The sequence below is a fragment of the Myotis myotis genome, unplaced genomic scaffold (genome assembly GCF_014108235.1).
Source record: "Myotis myotis isolate mMyoMyo1 unplaced genomic scaffold, mMyoMyo1.p scaffold_m19_p_10, whole genome shotgun sequence".
Taxonomy (NCBI): Eukaryota; Metazoa; Chordata; class Mammalia; order Chiroptera; family Vespertilionidae; genus Myotis; species Myotis myotis.
The window spans coordinates 54,167,703-54,187,466 of NW_023416314.1; the positions used below are offsets into that span (position 1 = coordinate 54,167,703).

General features: G+C 48.7%; 1 protein-coding gene across 1 annotated transcript in view; it reads right to left on the minus strand.

Moving 5' to 3' along the window:
• The window catches only part of PTPN5 (protein tyrosine phosphatase non-receptor type 5), a 46,232-nt gene that overhangs the window by 16,834 nt on the left and 9,634 nt on the right, over positions 1 to 19,764 (minus strand). The window contains 1 exon segment of the mRNA XM_036325634.1: positions 14,214 to 14,290. Coding sequence (XP_036181527.1) covers positions 14,214 to 14,238 — 25 coding nt within the window. The 5' untranslated portion in view covers positions 14,239 to 14,290.

Genomic DNA, 19,764 nt, shown 5'->3' on the forward strand with positions numbered 1-19,764 from the left:
TGCTCTGTTTTAAAATTCATGGTTGCTCTTTTACACTATGGTATATATACACTTGTTTTAATATTAAAATAATGTGTGTTTTTAAATATATTTTATTGATTTTTCACAGAGAGGAAGGGAGAGGGATAGAGAGTTAGAAACATTGGTGAGAAACATCGATCAGCTGCCTCCTGCACACCTCCCACCGGGGATGTGCCCGCAACCAACGTACATGCCCTTGGCCGGAATCGAACCTGGGACCTTTCAGTCTGTAGGCCAACGCTCTATCCACTGAGCCAAACCAGTTAGGGCAATAATGTGGTTTTTTCCCCTCCTAAAGCTTCGAATCCAATTTATGCTTCAGGAGACTGTGCTACATTTATCCTGTGGCTTTGCCCTCAGGGGTACATGCACCCCAGTCTGAGAAGCATGGAACTCGCCTGCAATAAAACATTATGCCGATGTTATAAATGATCCTGTAGATGAATATTTAATAACACAGAAAGAAATTTCAATGCTATTGCAGTGAGGAAGGCAAGGTTACAAAACAGTATGATCCCCTTGGCCTTAAAACGAAGAAAGTGTAAATGTATATATAGAAAGGTGGAGTATACCAAATGTAAGACAAGGGCTGACATGAGATGGTGCCTGCAGAGCCTGCAGCACAGTCAATGCCTGGCACACAGTAAGTGCTCCATAACGCACACGGTTAGTGGGAAGAACAGAAGCCAGGTGCTAACGACAGTTCTTTGGAAGAGGGTGAAATTATAGGTGATTTTTTCATTGTTTATATATTCCAGACTTTCTTCAATAAATAAATGTGTGTATGAGTATATACACATGTGTGTGTATGAGTATATACACATGTATGTGTATATATACACATAGATTTATTTTTAGTGAGAAAAAATATATTAAAAAAGAGATCACAGTTCTGAGATTAGATACCATGAGGCCTAGTTAATATGCCCTGTTTCAGGGCCCTGACTCCCACTGGTCACATCTAAATGGATAGAAACACAGCACTAGCTGGTTTGCCTCAGTGGATAGAGCGTCGGCCTACAGACTGAAGTGTCCCAGGTTCGATTCTGGTCAAGGGCACATTCCCAGGTTTCGGGCTCGATCCCCACAGAAGGGAGAGTGCAGGAGGCAGCCGATCAATGATTCTCTCTCACCACTGATGTTTCTATCTCTCTATCTTTTTCCCTTCCTCTCTGAAATCAATAAAAATATATTTAAAAAGAAATAAACAAATGGATAGAAACACAGACCAAACAGATGGTTACCAGAAGTGAGGGGGTTGGGGAGATAGGTGAAAAGAGGAAGGGGAATATAATCAATAATCCTATATAATAAAAGCCTAATATTCTAAGTGTCTGGTTGTTCTGTTGCCTGTTCAACCAATTAAAGCATACTATGCTAATGATATGCTAAGGCTGCTCAACAGCTCGCTATGATGTGCACTGACCACCAGGGGGCAGATGCTCCAACCGGTAGGTTAGCTTGCTGCTGAGGTCTGGCCGATTGGGACTGAGTGAGACAGGCCAGACACACCCTGGAGCCCTCCCGCAGTCCCTCCCCAGCTAGCCAACCCCCTGCATCTCTCCCTGGCCTGACCGTGCACCGGGCCTCTAGTAATGTGATAAGTATGTATGGTGACAGATAATTACTAGATTAAGTCGAGTGATCACATTGTAAGGTATAAAAATGTTGAATCACTATATTATATGCACCTGAAACTAATAGAACCAATAAAGGTTGTACACCAACTATCTTTAAATTTTTTAAAAATCTCAAAAAAGAAAAACACACACAAACAAATGCCTTTGGTAGGACATGGGAGATTGTGCATGGCTGTCTGAGACCCAGCCAGCTGTAGAACAGCCACTCAGAAGACAGGCCCCTGATGATGTATGATCAGTGCTTTTGCATATGAAAGATGGCAGGCTAACTAACTTGCAGGAAAGAAAACTGCAGGCTGGTGGGGCCCTGCATGCACCTCTCAGAGACAAAGGTGGAGGCTGTTTCTTTCTTTTTAATCCACAGGGTACCTGGCAGTCCTGGGAGCCAAATGAATCCGACGGGCGGGTGCTCACTGAGCACCTGGCAGATGCCCATCTTTCAGAGCAGGGTTTCCCTAAAAGCTTTTCTGGGCAGCACTCTGACACTTCTTTACTCAGGAATGCCAGAAGCCGGTCCATCCTTGCTGCTTGACACAGTTGCTGCAGGATAGAAACATCTGCACAGCATATGTTTCAAGGGACCTGGCGTATATAGCATACTGTTCTTAATATGTTTGCTCCCCTTAGCGCTGTGTGTTTTAACCAAGGTCACCTCTCCGAGAAAGCTTGTTTCCCCAGGTAGGGATTTTTCCCTGAAGTTAGGGAGGGGATGAAACTCCTTAACTAAGTGCCAGGCGGGTAGTTAATCACTTTAACTACAAACAATCATGCTTAAGCTACATAATCTTTACTCCCTGGAATGGAGATAAGAAACGCCCTAACCTTTGTAATAGAAATTGACAGGATTAAAATCAACTGGTATAAATATGGATGTAACAAGACAATAAACAGCAGAACTTCGCTGGAGATCCAGACCAGAACTTGGCTGGAGATCCTGGCTAGAGATCCTGGCTAGGCTGCTGATCAACTGAACGCTGTCTCTGTGTCATTCCTTCTTCGCATACTCCATCCACACCTTTGGGGACCCCTGGACCTGCTGGGGTTGGACTCCAGCAAGGAAGATTCACTGTCAAACACACTATATTCTGTGTACAGTTCTGGAGGGGATTCACGGACCTCGGGTTAAGCACCCCTGATCTCAGCCAGGGGGAGCAGAGGTCTGTGACAGAAAATCATGGAAGTGGGGAGGGGGCGCACGGGGCTGATTTCAGTCTCTGCTCAGTCATGTGTGAGCCCAATACACATTTACTGAGCACCAATGAGATACTTTGCCAAGAACTTGGAAAGGCTCAGACAGTCCCTGCCTGCACAGATCACTGTGGTCTTGGGCCCACGCCCAGAGACGACGTCAGTGCTTCTCCTTGCCCTGCTCACTATCCAGTTTTGGGAACGACAACGCCATCGCCCGGTAGGCTCTATGCAGTTCCCAAAGCGCATCTGCACACGCAGTTGCATTTGCTTCTCTCGGCAGCCCTGTGAGGTAGATATTCGCATCATCAGCCCCGTTTTGTTGGTGAGAGGCGGCTGCTTCTGTCAAGGGCTGGCTTTTCAATAGTTCACAGCGAGGTAGCTGCTTTGCCACGCACGAAACTCTGACTCAGAGGCAGCTTGCTGACAGTGATTTAAGATTGCGCGCGCACTAGCTCCTCACGGGCCTGCACGGGGTGCAGGGGATTTTCCAGGCGTGGGAATCGAGGCTCAGCCAGGTTAAGTGGCTGCTCAAGTCCGTGCAGGCCTGAAGTTGAACCCAGGGCTTCCTGACACCAAGTGATCTTTCCATTTTGCCACACTGCTTCTTAGGAAAGGGTCATTGCAGCAAAGCCTGGGAGCTGGTGAGAGGCTGGGAGGGAGAGAGGGATGGAGTCCTTGTATCTGGGGGAACCCCGAAACCAGGTACAGCTTGTGCGCCTGATCCCCGGCTCTTGGCTCTTCAAAGGCCACACGGTATGGAGGGAAGAGATCCTAGAAGACAGGAGCTCCAGGTCCCAGGCCAAAGCTCTAGGGAGCCTGGGTAAAGTCTGCAGGCAAACGGCCTTCAGATTGACCTGGGTCATGTGGGAGTACTATGATCCCCTCCCATCACCCAGCACCTGAGTCCCACCATCAAACTCTGCAGCGACCGGGTGCCTGGGGCTGGCACCGCCTGAGATGGAACGCCGGTGGCTGCTGCTGTCAGTGACTCATCCTTGGCGCTGCCAGCTGCTAGCCCACCGGAACACCAGAACGGAAGGCTGGCTCAGCCTGTCCCTGTTTACATGAGCAGGGTGGCCGGTTTTGTCCCATTCAGCTTTTCTTCCCTTCCAGAACATGGCAGGGTGACCTCCCAGCCATGACCACATGGTCTCAGGGGGCCTGAACCAACAGAACATCATGCTCAGTCCTGCCTGGGCTTCTAGAAACAATGACGTCAGAGCCTGACAGGCCCTGAGGGGCATCTGGGCTAGTCTGCTCATTTCTTAGATGGGAAAACTGAGGCCCAGAGGTGGGAATTGGCTGCTCAAGGTCAACAGCCAACCAATGGCAGAGCCAGGACGTTGGCCGCTACCGTGACCACTATTAGCTAACACATAATGAGTGCTTCCCATGTGCTGGGCGCTGCTCTAAGTGCTTTACATATACTAATACATTTAGTCTTCGCAACAATCTTAGAGGGTGGGTGCTACCCTTACTCCCATTTTACAGATGACGAAACTGAGGCACAGGGGAGTCGAGTCACTTGGCCAACGTCAGCTACTAAATGGGTAAACTAAGACCAGAACTCAGATAGTCTGTCTCCAGAGCCCATGCTGAGAACCAACACACTAGATGACTAACTCAGGTTTTCTGCTCTCTACTCCACATCATCTTTTTATTTTTTCTTTATTGATTTTAGATAAAGTGAGAGAGAGATAGAGAGGGAGAGGGAGGCAGGGAGGGAGGGAAAGAGAGAGAAGCCTCTATTTCTTGTTCCAATTATTTATACATTCATTGGTTGATTCTTGTATGTGCCCTGACTGGGTATTGAACCCGAAACCTTGGTGTAGTGGGCTGATGCTCTAACCAACTGAGCTACTGGGCCAGGGCTAGGATCTGTCCTCTTAGTCAGACTCCATGCTGTCTGCCCCAGGCTGGGCCTCCGCTGCTTCTTCCTCCTCCTTGTTGGGGGAAGTCAGCCTGAGAAGGAGCTCCAGCCCATTCCAGGACAGAGGGGACAGTCCATCTATCACATCCTGGCAGGCGGGGGCAGAGAAAAGCTAGATTGGGACCAAGATGATGGGGAGGCCTGGGAACCAAGTGTGTTGGATGCTAGTCTGGAAGGTCAGGAGGGCTGAACGCTCTTTGCAGATACATGAGAGGCTGTAATAGGGACGGGTAGGTCAAGAGGCAAGAATGGGCCTTGTGTGTGGATGCTCTCGGTAGGCAGACTTCCAAGTCATAGGAAATATCTCTAGTACCTGAGCCTCCAGGCTGTATTGCAGCTCTTCCTGTCCCCACACATACTCTAGCTTTGCTTCTAGGGAGGTAGATTTTTTATTTTATTTATTTACTTTTAAAATATATTTTTATTGCCGAAACCGGTTTGGCTCAGTGGATAGAGCGTCGGCCTGCGGACTGAAGGGTCCCGGGTTCGATTCCGGTCAAGGGCATGTACCTGGGTTGCGGGCACATCCCCGGTGGGGGATGTGCAGGAGGCGGCTGGTCGATGTTTCTCTCTCATTGATGTTTCTGACTCTCTATCTCTCTCCCTTCCTCTCTGTAAAAAATCAATAAAATATATTAAAAAAAATAAAATAAAATATATTTTTATTGATTTTAGTGAGATGGAGAGGGAGAGATAGAAACATCAATGATGAGAGAGAATCATTGATCGCTGCCTCCTGCACACCCCCTACTGGGGATTGAGTCCATAACCCAGGAATGTGCCCTGACCTTGAATTGAACCATGACCTCCTGGTTCACGGGTTAATGCTCAATCACTGAGACACACCAGCTGGACAGATTTTTTGTTTGTTTAATCCTCACCCTAGCATATGTTTACTGATTTTTTTAGAGAGAGAAGGAGGAGGAGAAGGAGGAGGAGGGGGAGGAGAGATATGAATGTGAGAGAGAAACATCGATCAGTTGCCTCCAGTACATGCCCTGACCTGGGATCAAACCTGCAACCTTTTGGGGTTGGGGTACGAGACAACGCTCCAACCAGCTGAGTCACTGGCCAGGGCAGGGAGGTAACTTTTGCTAGTGGCTCACAGTGAAAGCTTTGGAGTCACACAGATGTAGGTTTGAGGCCTGCCTTTGCCATTTACTATGTGACCTTGGGTAAGTGACGTAATCTCTCCGCGGACCATCAGTTGGTGACCGCTGCTCCGGACAAGAGATATACAATTTGCCTCTTGGATTCTGAGGATACCATAAAGTAAAACCTGCAAAGAGCTTAACCTGGTGCCTGGCCCGCGTGAAAGCTCAATCATTGAGAAAGGAGGGGGAAAGAGGGGAAGGAAAAAGAGAGACGAGGCAGAGGCAGCAGTAAGGACTTCCCTTTCATCTGCCAGGTGGGCCCTGCAGGAGGACAATGGATCCCTGTCCCCACGTGGGTAGGGGCTTTGAGGCTGCTGGCTGGCAACGGAGCCGTGGATGGAGTGGGTACGGACTGGGGGTGGCAGAAGTGGGGCAGCTTTGTTTCTGCCAGTTATTTAAAACCAGAATGCTAACAAGCTTTCAAAACAAAACAAAACACAACTCAAGTACTCTTTGGATGGGATATAATAAAATGGTTCTATCTGAAAAAGAACCAAACAGCTTTGTTGTTGAACACAAAGGCCCAATTCTTTGTGCCTCTCTGGAGTGGAGGCCCAGAAGTACAAGGGTGAAAGGGTCAATGAAACTCTGAGGGTGCAGCATCCTCCCCCCCTCAACACTGAGAACTAAAAGAACCCATAGAAAAGTCCTGGGGCGATGGGGTACCAGAAGTCTCAAGTGCTCCAGACTTGAGCACAAATGCATGGGAGGGCATCTTCCATCCTTCCATTTCACAGATGAGAAAACTGAGGTCCACAGAGTAAGAACCAGGATTGGCACATAGGTCTTTAACCCTGTGGTTCAGTTCTCACCCCTGTAGTCAACATGGGAATTTTCACTGTGGGGATCTGAAGGGCCGGATGGCAGAAGGCTGGGCCCGGTAAGTGCCCTCGGAGGTCTAGGAGTGTCTAGGGTGATAGGAGGTGAGCAAGAGCAACCTGAGACTCCCAGGAGAGTAGTGCCAACACACCCCAATCCTCCAGAGGCTGCCACCCTCAGATGGCCCTCTGCCACCCAAAGCCTCACACTGTTGGCAAAGTGGCAGCTCAGCTCTGCCTCTAGAAGACTGAGTGACCCTGGGCACCTCAGTGGCTTCCTAGACCTCACAGGCCTTCTGAACTGGGGACAACAATGGGGCCTTAAGGGACCTTCCAGTACTAAAGACCCAGGGCTGCCGTACAAAAACATCTTCAGCGTTAGTTTAATCAATGGCTTCCCCTTGTTCTTAGGATAAAGACCAAAATCCCGCCACGGCCAAGAAGGAAGGCCCAGCATGCTGTGGTCTCTGCTTCTCTCTCCAGACTCCGCCCACCTGGTTTTCTCTGTTTCAGGTTTTTTCAGATCCTCTCCTGGAATCAACCTAGTAGGAAAGTTTGGAAACTGGTGGTTCTGCTTAAAAGAATTCTTACACAGTCCCTAAGAGGGCATGTAAGCTGAGGTTCCCTTCCTTGCTATCTGTGGTGGGGGTGGGGGTGGAAGTGGAGGCATCTGCAGGCCCACTGCTTGGGGGAGCGGCTAGGCCAAGTGTCTAGGACAGTGATGGCGAACCTTTGGAACTCGGGCATGTCAGCATTTTGAAAAACCCTAACTTAACTCTGGTGCCATGTCACATATAGAAATTTTTTGATATTTGCAACCATAGTAAAACAAAGACTTATATTTTTGATACTTATTTTATATATTTAAATGCCATTTAATCATTAAGAAAAATCAACCAAAAAAATGAGTTCGTGTGTCAGAGGTTCGCCATCATTGGTCTAGGAACACAACGGGGAATGCTATGCAGCCCTTAGGAGCAAAGGATCAGTACATATGGCACCATGAAGGACCTCAGAAACAGTGCTGAGTGAAAAGAATGAAGTCTAACAGAACACAGTATTTACAAAGGAAAATACTTGCACATATAACTTCTTAAGTTACAGAAATGTCTAATTACCATGTTGTACATCTGGGACTAATAGAATATTGTATGTTAACTGCAACCAAAAAAACAAAAAAAAATTATTAAAAAAAGAATAGGAAAAGTATATGGACACAAAATATTGTAGCAAAATATAACTGATACAAATAGTTTTATTCTTTCCTCGGTTCATGAGGGCTTCCACAATGGACCAGGATTCACACTGAGGAGAGGCAGGCATGAGAGGCTGGGTGTGGCTGAGGGTCAACCCTGGTGTGAGGCGCCAAGATTACCTGGGTGGGTAGTTCAGGTTAGCAGAGGGTGACCCTGGGCTGGGTGGAGGGCAGAAGCACAGTTTAAACCAGTGCTAGGCACCAGACTGGGGGCTTTTTGAGAACGGGGACTGGTCATTATGAGGTTAACTTGTTCCTTGAAATGCTTTGACATACAGTTAACAAGAACATGAACCAGGACCCTACTCATCCTTCTAGTCACAGGAAGCTTCCATGACCCCCCAACATAGGGTTATGTTGCTGTTGCACCCTTCCATGGAGTCCTACCCTCTCTGAGAGCAGGGACCCGGTCTGCCTTGCTCTTCATTGTATCACCAGTGCTTGGCAGAGCATAGGGCACAGAGTAGCTGCTCAATAAAAAGTTGTCAAGTCGATAAAAGGGTCAGGCTGCCTTTTCAATTGGTCCTTGTTGGATTCTGGCCTAAGAGCTGATCCGTGCTGTGGTGGTACGGCCATGAAAGCTATGACCTACCCTCCCTGATGGCCAGCGGGAGTTGCTGCCAGATTAGGACAGCAGAGGTTTCCTGAATACAGGCCTCCTCCTAACTTTATAAAAGGCTACCCATGATGGGCAGTGGCATCTTGCTGAAACCACCTTCTTCCCCTCAGAGGAGGGTCCACTTGATACCTATGATGATACAGAGCCTAAGGCTGGCGGAGGGTAGATTTCAAGGCCCTGGGACTTAAGGTAGGGAGTGGGTATTGGAGCCACTGGCCCAAAAGGCCAGCTGCTCCTATCAAATGGACAATGAATGGCCTATTCAAACCTCAGTGTCTACTCACAACCTTGTGTACAGCCAGCTAATCATGACATCCTAAAATCTCAGGGTGGCAGTGACATACATCATGGCAGTGACATACATACAGGAGGGCTGTGGAAACACCCTGTTCCCAAGAGCATGTGTCCTCAGACCGGGCCCTAGCTCCCTCTTCTCTGGCTGTGCCACTCCCCATGGATGAGCAGTCCACGGGGCACAGGGGATGTGCCCATGCTCCCCTCTCCAGGCCATGCTCTGGCTACTGGGACTCCAGAGCTCCTTGCCCAAGGGGCCCGAAACCAGCTTGGGTGCAGGACCATCCTTCTGAGGGTGGACATGGCCTCCTGCTTCGGGATCTTTAGGTTTGAGGGGTGACCAAGGAACAGCTATTGGGGCGGGGTGTAGATCACGCTTAGACACACAGACTGACATGCCCACATGCATGCACACAGGGGCCCTTGCAGTGTAGAACTGAGCAGTGGGTGATGTACCGCTTGGGGCCCCATTTGCAGCCTGGCTTAGGTCCCTGCAAATGTTAGGAGCAGGCCTGCCCATGTGCCCACTGGAGACACAGAGCAATACTTGGTGACGTCATGCCATCACTAGTTCCTATTGTCGCCTATCTACCTCCCTCCTCTGCGCCGTACCCCTGAAGAAGCTGCTGGTCCCAAGCTAGGCCCACAACGGTGCCGGTTGGGGAAGGCGCGGAGGCCCCAGCACCAGCAGGGTTGCCTGGTTTCTTGCGAATGTGAACACCTACGCGCGGAAGAGGGGGAGTGTGAGTTGGAATGTATAAATGTGTTTGGGTGACTGTGAGCAAATAAGTGAGCAAGCAAGGAGGAATGAAAAAGAAGAAAAGAAGGGTGACCATGTGAAAAAGAGTGTGTGCATGAGAGGAGAAGAAAAATAAACGTGTGCGTGTACAGGGAGTGGAGGAGGCACCCAGGTACACACCCAGTGCCTGCTACAGTACCTAGGAACAGTGGGCAACTGAGGGCCTGGGAACAGGGCACAGAACGGGAGGGAAGGAGCATGCCTGCTTGTCTGTATGGGTGCATGAGAAGGGGCGCGGATGCGGGAGAGAAAGAGACCTAAAGAGGGAAGGCGAGAGCAAGCAAGTCTGTCCATCTCTAAAAGCATGTCGGGTGGAAGGGGATGCATGATGGAGCCATGGAGCTAAGACAGCCCGAGTGTGCAAGAGGAAGACGGGCAGGGGTGTGAGCTTGAAGGTGGGTGTGCTTCCACAGGGCTCTGTGAGACAGAGAGACCGGGTGCGTGCCTGGGTGACTGTGTGTGGGTGTGTGCACGTGAGCATGTGAGCATGAGGCTGTGACAAGTGAGAACCCATATGAGTGTGCGAGCACATGCGTGGAGTGCCCTGTGAGCGAGCACGCCTGTCCCTGGGGCAGCTATGGGTTGCCTGAGGTGTTGGCGATGCCTGAGGATCTTTTCTCCCGAAAATTTCAAGCAGGGAGGACTGCATGACCTGCTCGGCTCAGGCCTAGGTGGCTGTGGCTGGGAGTGTTGGCGATGTTGCCCCAGCCTGGCAGTGCAGTGCGTGTAGGAATAAGTGAGTCATCAGGCATGGCTGGCCCCCACTCTGCCTCGCTTCTGGTTTCGCCCAGCAGGGAAGACAGCTGGGAGAGGGAGAGATTACTCGAGGACTGTGTTTTTACACTATCATTATCCAATTGCTTGCAGTGCCCATGGGCTCATTCTAAAGGGCCAGCACCCCAATTCTCTTGGTCCTTAGCCTGCCATCTCCCTTTATGTCCAAGTTGCAATTCAGGTGAGTGGTTTCAGCGGATGAACATTTGTGGAAATCTACTCCTTACCAAGTTCCAGAACCAACCTCCAGTCCTTTTCCCATCCCTGGCTTCTTGGCCTTAATTTTTCCCATAGCACATACCTACCATGCTATATATTTTTCTTATTTTATTTATCTTTCCCTTAATAAAAAATGCCTGTGTAGCACTTGCTATGTACCAAACACTGTTCTAATTTCTCTATTATTTCATTTAATTCTCAAACAATTCTACCTGGCAGTGAATATTATTCTTGCCATTTTGTAAATGGGATGCACAGAGAGGTTAAGTAGCTTGCCTATGATCACCCCATGGTAAGTGGTGGGGCCACACCTGTCAAGGGTCCCTGCTGTTCACCAGTAAACAATATTGTTCTATGGGATTGGACATTTTCTCAGTTTGGTGCACTGTTGAATCTTTGGTGTTTACATGTAGATGCTCAATGACTAGCTAGTGAAGGAATGAAGAAATGAGTGGATGAATGTTAGACATGGAGGATGAAATAGAGAGGTACTTGCCTTCAAGGAGTTCATGGTCCCATTGAGTAAACAGGCAGAAGTTACTTCAATATCATATAAAGATAGCATTGTGGGGTCTAGGGGAGCACACAACATGCCTGGCTTCTGGATGGCAGGGTTTTCCAGAGGAAGGACAGAGAAGGAGCTATGCACCGTGACATCTATCGTCTCCTCCAAAATTCTCCTTGGGGACAGACACCCCTTATCTCTTCCTACCTCAACCTGTAGGATTCCAGAAGATGATGGTGGCTCTATGGTGACAACGGAAGTGCAATGGGGTAGTGGCCAGGAGCATGAGCTCTGAACAGATGGCCCGGAGTGAATTCTCACTCTACCAAACACTTGCTAGGTGACCTGGACAGATTCCCTAACCTGCCTGGGCCTTGGTCCTCTCATCTATAGGATGGGGATAGCAAATGATGCAGACTCCCTAGGTTAGTGGAGGGGATTACATGACATATACCTGTAAAGGCATTTAGAACAGTGCACATAGCACAAGAAAGGCAATGTGCCAGCTCCAATGGAGATAACCAATGCTCCTCTTCCATTCTACCTTGGTTGCTGGCTTTCAGGGGGGAATGGGAGAGAAGGGTGGGATTAAACATGCTCATTACTGTGGCCCTTCTGCTGTGGCTTCATTCTGTTTTCCAGAAGCAACTCAAAGCAGAGCAGAGACTATGTCTGCTTTTTTCACCACTATTATCCCTAGCACCTAGTATAATACCTGACACACAGTAGTTGCTCAATAAATGTTTGTTGAATAAGTGAAGTGCATGTGTGATTTTATTTATTTAATCTTTGTGAAGATAAATAACCATTTTTTAATAAGTTGTTTCCACTTACAAATTAGGAACTAGAAGCCCAGCAAGGTTAAGTGACTTGTCCATTAACACACAGCCCGTAAACAAAACAGCCAGACTCAAAGGCCAAAACCCATGCTCTTTCCTCCCCACCATTGCTACTCTCTGGACAAATATATATCATGTCCTATTTTCCAAAATGGATTTTTTTTTTCTAGCCAGTAGGGCCGTCCCTGGTTGTAGAATCATCTCCGAATTCTATGACTCATATCTGAATCACAGACCTGTTTAGTAGTTGAAAGGGACTTTTGATGTCATCTTGACCTCCCACCCATTGTGGAAATTTCCTCTCCAATGTCTATCCAGATAATACTTGAATGCCTCCAATGATGGAACACTCATTTTCTTCCTCTTCAATTAGCAAGTTCTATAACTGGACACTTTTAGAGTCAGAAAGAAGGTTCTGCATCTTTTGGGCCAACGGGCCTCTTTTTAGTTTCTGTGTATTAGCTTATGCCGTCTTCCTACGAGGCACACCGAATGAAGCAGCTGCCCCTTCACAAGACAGTCTCTCAGAGTCACAGACAGCTCTCACATCCCTCTGGAGAACTGTTTCCTTCAAGTTAGTTGTTTCTAGTCCCCACAACTGTGGAGTGGCTCCTGTCCTAGACCTAGACCATCCCATCAGGCAGTCCAAAGTGTTTTGAGCAAGGGTACCGCCTACTGGATAAAGTGTGAATTGCACCATGGGCTCTGCTCACCTGAGGACCTTCAGCAGTAGCTGGGACCCTGGCTCATGGTGTGAATAAAATAACTGCTTATGTTATTTTTTTAAAACTGTCACCCAAGGATATATTTTTATTGATTTTTAGAGAGAGAAACATTGATATGAGAGACACATCAATTGGTTGTTTTCTGTATGCACCCTGATGGGGGATCGAATCAGCAACCTATGGATGTGCCCTGACCAGGAATCGGACCTGCCACCTTTTGGTGTACAGGATGACATTCCAACCAACAGAGCCACCGGTCAGAGAAATAACTGCTTATTTTAAAGAGTCATTGCTTTAGAGGCACACCTAGTTGTTTTAAATGTCTATCTTAAAGAGTGTCACTGAAGATTCCACTCTAAGGTGCCTTGTCAATCATGAGATTTCTGAAAAACTACAGGTTTGGGATTTCAATATTAGAATTCAAATGGCTGTTTTTAAAAAAATATATTTTATTGATTTCAGAGAGAAGAAGGGAGAGGGAGAAAGAGAGAGAAACATCAATGATGAGAGAGACTCATTGATTGGCTGCCTCCTGCACGCCCCCTACTGGGGGTCGAGCCTGCAACCCAGGCATGTGCCCTTGACTGGAATCGAACCCAGAACCCTTCAGTCCTCAGGCTGACGCTCTATCCACCGAGCCAAACCAGCTAGGGCTGTGTTTTTGTTTTTTGTTTTTGTTGTTGTTTTTAAACAAAAAGGTGTGGAAGGAAAGAAATGAAAATGGTAATTTTTCTTTTATTTCTCCCCCTTGTCTTTATTTTCTAATATTTCTACAATGGGTATTTGTTATAAGAAGAAAAATAACCACTAAAAAGTTTCTAAAAAGAAAAACAACACTAAAATCTTCCCCCACATTCCTTCCCTTTATTCCTTTCACTTTTCATGACTTGGGCATTTGGTCTACAACTGGGACATCTGCCCATGGGCAGGAGTGCCTCGGTGATATTTCTGTGGTGACATGGCCCGTGGTTCAGACAGCCAGGCTCCCCCCAGGTGTGGTCAACCAGACTCAAGCAGCATAATCTGACATTCACAACCAGGCTTCTCAACAGGGCTGCCAGATAGTGTCTCCACATTATCCACCCCACCCTGGGTTCATGCCACAGTCAGGCTGCGCTTCCTAATCTTACCTCTTGAAATCTGCACAGCACACTACTGGTCAGTGGTCATGTGCTGGCCAGCCCTAGACTCCCCAGCTCTCCACCCTCCCAGCACAACCTCAGCCACCCCCTCTTCCCTCCATGGGAGCCAGAACAGCTCCAAATGATGAAAAACAAATTCCCATTTAAATGAAGATCTATGGACCAGCTGAGTCACTCCTCTCAAGCAGGCTCCCAGCTAACCAGGCTTTACTCCAGCCCCAGTGTCATCTGAGGCTCTCTCCCTCCATCTGGAACTCTAGGGGGCATCTGGGTGCTGGGAAGACTCACCCGGCAGCCTCTCACTGCAGCACATGTCCAGGGCCCCTCCCTCGGAGTCATCAGCAGTGTGGTTCTCTCTCTCCTTCCTGCAGCAGGATGAAAAACGGGAGATGAGGCTGGCATCAAGACAACCCTGAGCAAAGATCAAAAGCCTTCCTTTCTTGTACTGTGTCCCTTTGAATAACTCCACCCCACTCCATCAGGGGGACCTTAGGAAAAGACCAACAGAAGGGTCAGGCTGCAGAGCCAGAAGAATTCTGCAGGTATCTTCCATGTGACATCGGCAACAGTAGCATCGCTATGACGACCATCCTCCTCCTCCTCCTCCTCCTCCTCCTCCTCCTCCTCCTCCTCCTCCTCCTTCTTATCATCATCTCTAGATTTCAAGGGGGGCTTACCATGGGCAAAGCACTTTACAAATTTTATCACAGAGTCTTCATTGTGACCTCATGAATTAGGAATCATTAAACAGGCTCAGAGAAGTTCAAGAACTTGCCCAAGGTTACACACATCATTTGGGCGGGAGCTGGTATGAAATGACAGTCTCGGACTCCAGGCTCATGCTCACTGCTGTGCTGTTCTGCCGCTTAGTTACTGAGGGTTTAAAAGTTGAAAGCACTGGTGAGCAAATAGAGGGGTCTGAGTAACACCGTCTGTGCCCAGCTCCCCAAGGACTGCAAGTGCCCTGTGCCTCAGGCAGTGGACAGTGGTATGCAAAACGCTTCTCCAGAAATAGCTAGAAGTAGCCATTCTAAACATTCTATTTCTTTCTGAAATCAGAACACCCTCTTTCTAGACCATGAGGGCACCTTCCAGGATTACACTGGCGTCTAGCTTTTCCCCTTTACCCAATAAGCTGGAAAAAGATTGCTGTGGATCAGACAGACCCCTGGAAGTGTCTATAGACAGGCATCATCTAAGGGCAATGGCACAGCTCACAGGGGCTCCCGACTGTGGGAATGGCTGGAACTGCAGGTGTGGGCTCCAGTGGGCCCCGCCTGCCCTTCATGCCTCTGACTCCTGGCAGTGGGTGGCTGATCCGGGGCTGGGCACACCAACCAGGCTGGGCCAATCAGATGCTCTTGCCTGCACTTTTCTAACACACTCAGAGGGCCTGCAGCCTGGGGTGCTGGGGTTGAATCACGGCAGCTGCAGTGCCCTGGAGAAAAGGTCCGAAACATCTGTTGCCGAGGGCCTCGGAGCTGCTGCATCCCGGCCCATCCTGAGTCTTGATTGGGCAACATGTGCACCAAGGCCATGAGATGCCTCAGAATCCTTTCAATAACGTCCAACATTTTAGCTTCAGCTCGTGGGGTTGGAGTTCTGAGATTGGCAACCCAAAGGACCTTTAATACAGCCCCACTAGCATACTACTTTCAAGAAGCCCAAGAGGTCAGCTGCCTCTCTGCCCACCACTCCTGCAATCCTGCCTCTCGGGCCAGCCCTGAGGCTGGGCTGAAATAATAAAGGGCAGACAGGCTGGGTGAAGGTGCTTGCAGCGGGCATTGCATTATATTCCATTCTTTCCTCATTGCAATTGGCACTGTCTCTGAGAATCCCAAATCTCAGAGCCGAGCTCTGCTGCAGAGAGGGCCCTTTAAATGTCTCCTGAGTCTTTCCACCTTTCTCCCTCTCCACCACCTCCATCTCGGTCCACACCAAGCATCTCATGCCTAGATTGCCGAGGCAATCTTTTTTTTAAAAAATTGATTTCAGAGAGGAAGGGAGCTAGAGATAGAAACATCAATAATGAGAGAGCATCATTGATTGGCTACCTCCCACACGCCCCACACTAGGGATCGAGCCCACAACCCAGGCATGTACCCTGACTGGGAATCGAACCACGACCTCCTGGTACATAGATTGATGCTCAACCTCTGAGCCATGCAGGCCGGGCATCGAGGCAATCTTTTAACTGGTCTCTGGCATCCACTCAGGCTGGCCTCCAAAACATTCTCCATATGCTCCAATGCACACATATGGCTGCATAGGTTGTGCATTCTACAACCTGTACAACTGAATGGGGCGGGCTTGAGCTAGAATCGACTCTTTCCAAACTCAACATTTATCACATAACCTTCCTTGATAAATGACTCGGATGGCATCATACTGCACTTGGAACAAAGACAAAGATCCTTTAACAAAGTTTACCTGACCTTGCATGGTCTGACCCGTGTTTATCCCTCCAGCCTTATTTCAGGACCCTTTCCCTACTGACCTCTGCACTCTGGTCAGGCTCTTCTATGCAGGATGAGTTTGTACACGTTTTTCTCTCTACCCAGAAAGCTCCCCCATCTCTACTTCTCAGTACTTTATACTCATAGCACTTGACACAATTTGAAATTTCACTTTGATTTATGCCATTATTTGATTAGCATCTACCTCAACCTTTAGACCAGAAGTTACAACAGGGTAGGGACCACCATTTCTGTTTTATTTTCAAAGTCTCACACAGTGGCTGGCTCATAGTAAGGGTTCACTAAATACTTGCTGAATAGATGAATGTTGCCCTGACCATCTTGAAAAACCACCAGGAACCTCCAACATGGTTACCATCTGAGCTGCCTGGCTGGCAGGTCTTTGTTAAGCCACTTGGAACCCTCCTCCAGAGCTGCTGTCAAGAGCAGTCACAGAGTCACACATCTGGAGCAGTGACTGTGCAGAGGAGGAAACTGAGGCACAAAATGGGGTCTGACTTGTCCCAGGCCGTACATCGCAACCACAGAAATTGGGATCAAGAATGCCTATCCTGCCCTAACCGGTTTGGCTCAGTGGATAGAGCGTTGGCCTGCGGACTCAAGGGTCCCGGGTTCGATTCCGGTCAAGGGCATGTACCTTCGTGGCGGGCACATCCCCAGTGGGGGGTGTGCAGGAGGCAGCTGATTGATGTTTCTCTCTCATCGATGTTTCTGGCTCTCTATCCCTCTCCCTTCTTCTCTGTAAAAAATCAATAAAATATATTTTAAAAAAAGAATGCCTATTCCTGCCCTAGCCAGTTTGGCTCAGTGGATAGAGCATCAGCCCTCGGACTGAAGGGTCCCAGGTTTGATTCTGATCAAGGGCACGTACCTTGCTTGCAGGTTTGATTCCCAGCCCTGGTCAAGGTGTGTGTGAGAGGCAACCAATCTCACATGGATGTTTCTCTCTCTGTGTCTCTCCCCCTCCCTTCCACTCTCCCTAAAAATCAATGGAAAAATATCCTCTGGTGAGGATATAAACAAACAAAAAAAACCCCCACAAAAAACCCACCCGCCTATCCCTAACCTCCCCGTTCTGAGAAAGAGCTTTTCCTTTATCCTAAAGAACACCCCCGCCTAAGGACAGTCCCTGAGGGCTGCCCCTAGCTGGGTGCAGAAAAGTAACCAAGGGATCCAGATACCTCTGGAAGGGGCCCCAGGGGTGACTCACAGACGCTTTTACACCTTAAGCCTCCCAGGCCCCACGCTGTGTTCAGAATAGCTTGGTGCTGCATGCGTGCAGAGGACTCTATAAATAAGCTTCCTAGAAAATGACTAATTTCATAATCAGAGAAGCAGAAAGAGTAGCACCTCGAGTCTGTAGAGGAAAATGGAATAAGAACCTGCAGTCGAAGGACTCCAGGTACCCTCAGCCCAAACCCACATGTCTAGGCTGTTCAAGGGAGGGTTTTAATTAGATTCCCAGAGAAGATGGTCCATTCAGGCTACATGGAGAAGCCCAGTCTCTGGGCACTGCCCTCCCTTCTCCTCGCCAAGAGCAGAAATAGCTGCTTGCAGTAGATTGCTGCAGGCTCCTTCTAGCTCCTTCTCCACTTCTATCAGCGGGCAAAGGAGCAGAAAACCGTGACAACAGGCAGCGACTTGCTGGAGTGGCCACCCACTGTTGCTCTTCGAACCAGAAAACCCTGGAGACAAAGGGACATCACCTCGCCTGTCCCTCCCTCAATGATGGAGAATGTCTGGGAGGGAAGGGAACCTTCCCAAGGCCATTTGCCTTATTTAACAAGCAGTTGCTGAGCATCTCCTATGAGCAGGCACCAGAGCTGTCCCAGGAATACAGTGACGGACACGCCAGGCCCCTCCCTCCACAGCTCCCAGTCCTCTTGGGAAGACACATGTGCAAACATGATGTACCCACGCCTGCTTTCACTGATACATGCATGTGACACCTTGGGAAGAGCTCAGCTCAGCTTGTGGTGAGGGGGCGGGGGGAGGAGGACATCTCCAAGGGGAAGATAGCAACTGGTTCCTAAAGGATGTTTCCAGGTGGAGGAGGGATCACAAGGGAAAGACCTCCATTTTCTAGTGCACATAGCAAGAGCCAGGCCCGGGGGCCCGAGATGTATGGAACATTTGGTGCTAACTGGAAGCAGGCTGGTCAGATGAGGAAGCGACGGGGCTAGGCCTCAGCAGGAGAACACGAGCAAGAAGCAGGCCTGGCTGCCGGGAATCCTGCCTCCTGGGGTGGGAGCCCTCTCCCGCCCGACCATGGGGCTCCCACATGGAGAGGTGCCACAGGCTCCTTCACCCATGGCCTGGGCCGGGGAGGTCAGTAACAGGAAGTGGAGCCAGCAGCTCTAAGAAACGGACATTAGCCCCAGCTTAGGGCATCTGTTCTGACCCCAACTAACTCCTTTTTTCTTTTTTTATTGTAGCAAAATTCACATAAAATTCATCATTTTAACCATTTCCAGGTATACAATTCAATGGCATTTAATACATTCACAATGCTGTTCAACCAACACCATTATCCAGTTCCAGAAGTTTTCATCACCCCGAAAGGAAACCCCATACCCATGAAAGAGTTATTACCTATTCTCCCCTCTCCCAGGCCCTGGCAACCACTAAGCTTCATATTTCCATATGTTTGCCTATTCTGATTATTTCATATAAATGGAATCATATAAAGTATGTAGGTCTTTTGTGTCTGGCTTCTTTTGCTCAGCATAATGTTTTCAAGGTTCATGCAATTGTAACAGTACTTCATTCCTTTTCTGGCTGAATATTTGACTGAAAGAATGTACTATATTTTATTTTTCCGTTCATCAGGCGATGGGCATCAGGATTGTTTCCTCCTCTGGGCTCTTGTGAACGGTGTCTCTGTGTATCAAAAGCCTCACTGAAATTCTGTCCTCAATATGCTTATGACTTGGGGCAATTCCCTCTCACCCTGGGTCCCTGAGGTCTCATCTATAAAGCAAGTGGTCAGACTCTAAGTCCCTTGCAGCTTCAATATCATCACATCATCGGTGCATTCACATGTGTGAAGGTAATGTGCACCATGCAGCGACTCCACCGTGCTGGGTGCTGCAGACCCCTGGCCCAGCCTGCCCTATCTTCTCAGAGATCGGGGCTGGTTGGGGAGACAGAACAGGTAACTGCTGTGGCTGGATGGTGTGTTCTATCAGAGGTCCATCCAAGATGGGTGGGGAGCACTTCACTTTTTTTTTTTTAATATATTTTATTGATTTTTTACAGAGAGGAAGGGAGAGGGAAAGAGAGTTAGAAACATCGATGAGAGAGAAACATCGATTCAGTTGCCTCCTGCACACTCCCTACTGGGGAGGTGCCCACAACCAAGG